This window comes from Bison bison, unplaced genomic scaffold, assembly GCF_000754665.1.
Source record: "Bison bison bison isolate TAMUID 2011002044 unplaced genomic scaffold, Bison_UMD1.0 scf7180017864266, whole genome shotgun sequence".
NCBI lineage: Eukaryota > Metazoa > Chordata > Mammalia > Artiodactyla > Bovidae > Bison > Bison bison.
This window is the reverse complement of record NW_011494838.1, coordinates 1097506-1098244: the sequence shown is the minus strand read 5'-3', so window position 1 is coordinate 1098244 and position 739 is coordinate 1097506. Positions and strand designations below refer to the sequence as shown.

General features: G+C 66.8%; 1 protein-coding gene across 1 annotated transcript in view; it reads left to right on the top strand.

Moving 5' to 3' along the window:
- MYT1L (myelin transcription factor 1-like) overlaps positions 1–739 on the top strand; it is a 132683-nt gene that overhangs the window by 37958 nt on the left and 93986 nt on the right. Inside the window, 1 exon segment of the mRNA XM_010848441.1 lies at positions 228–733. Coding sequence (XP_010846743.1) covers positions 228–733 — 506 coding nt within the window.

Sequence of the window (739 nt, the reverse complement as noted above, 5' to 3'; positions counted from 1 at the left end):
GCTATCCAGCGGCTTGTCTGTCAGCTCCGGAACTCCTAGTCTGTAGCAGCCCCCTGTGCCCTGAGCACACGCCCCTTTTATGTCCCTTCCGCCTGCGGACCTGCAGGGGGCCTCCAGGTCCCAGACGGCCGCGCCCCGAGCTTGCCTTCCGCGCTGTTGCAGCCACAAGTTCTAGCCGCTTTTCCCTCTTGTTTTCTCGTGTGTCCTCTTGTCTGCTCTCTTTGCAGAAGACCACCAGCTGGGCTGCCACGGCGCGCGCGCGCTGCAGGACGCGGAGAAGGACGACAACAACAACGAGGAGTACGACAACTACGACGAGCTGGTGGCCAAGTCGCTGCTGAACCTCGGCAAGATCGCGGAGGACGCGGCGTACCGCGCGCGCACCGAGTCCGAGATGAACAGCAGCACGTCGCACAGCCTGGAGGACGACAGCGACAAGACGGAGGTCCCCGGCCGCAAGGGCGAGCTCAGCCTGGACCTCGACAGCGACGTGGTCAGGGAGACGGTGGACTCCCTGAAGCTGCTGGCCCAGGGCCACGGCGCCGTGCTGGGGGACCACCCGGGCGACCGCGCCTACGCGGACGCGCTGGCGCCGCCCGACGGCCGGACCTTGAGCTACGGGATGCTGGGCAAGCCGGCCAACAACGGGCTGGCGGACAAGCTGGTGGAGGAGAGCGACGAGGAGGTGTGTCTGAGCAGCCTGGAGTGTCTCCGCAACCAGTGCTTCGACCTGGCGCGC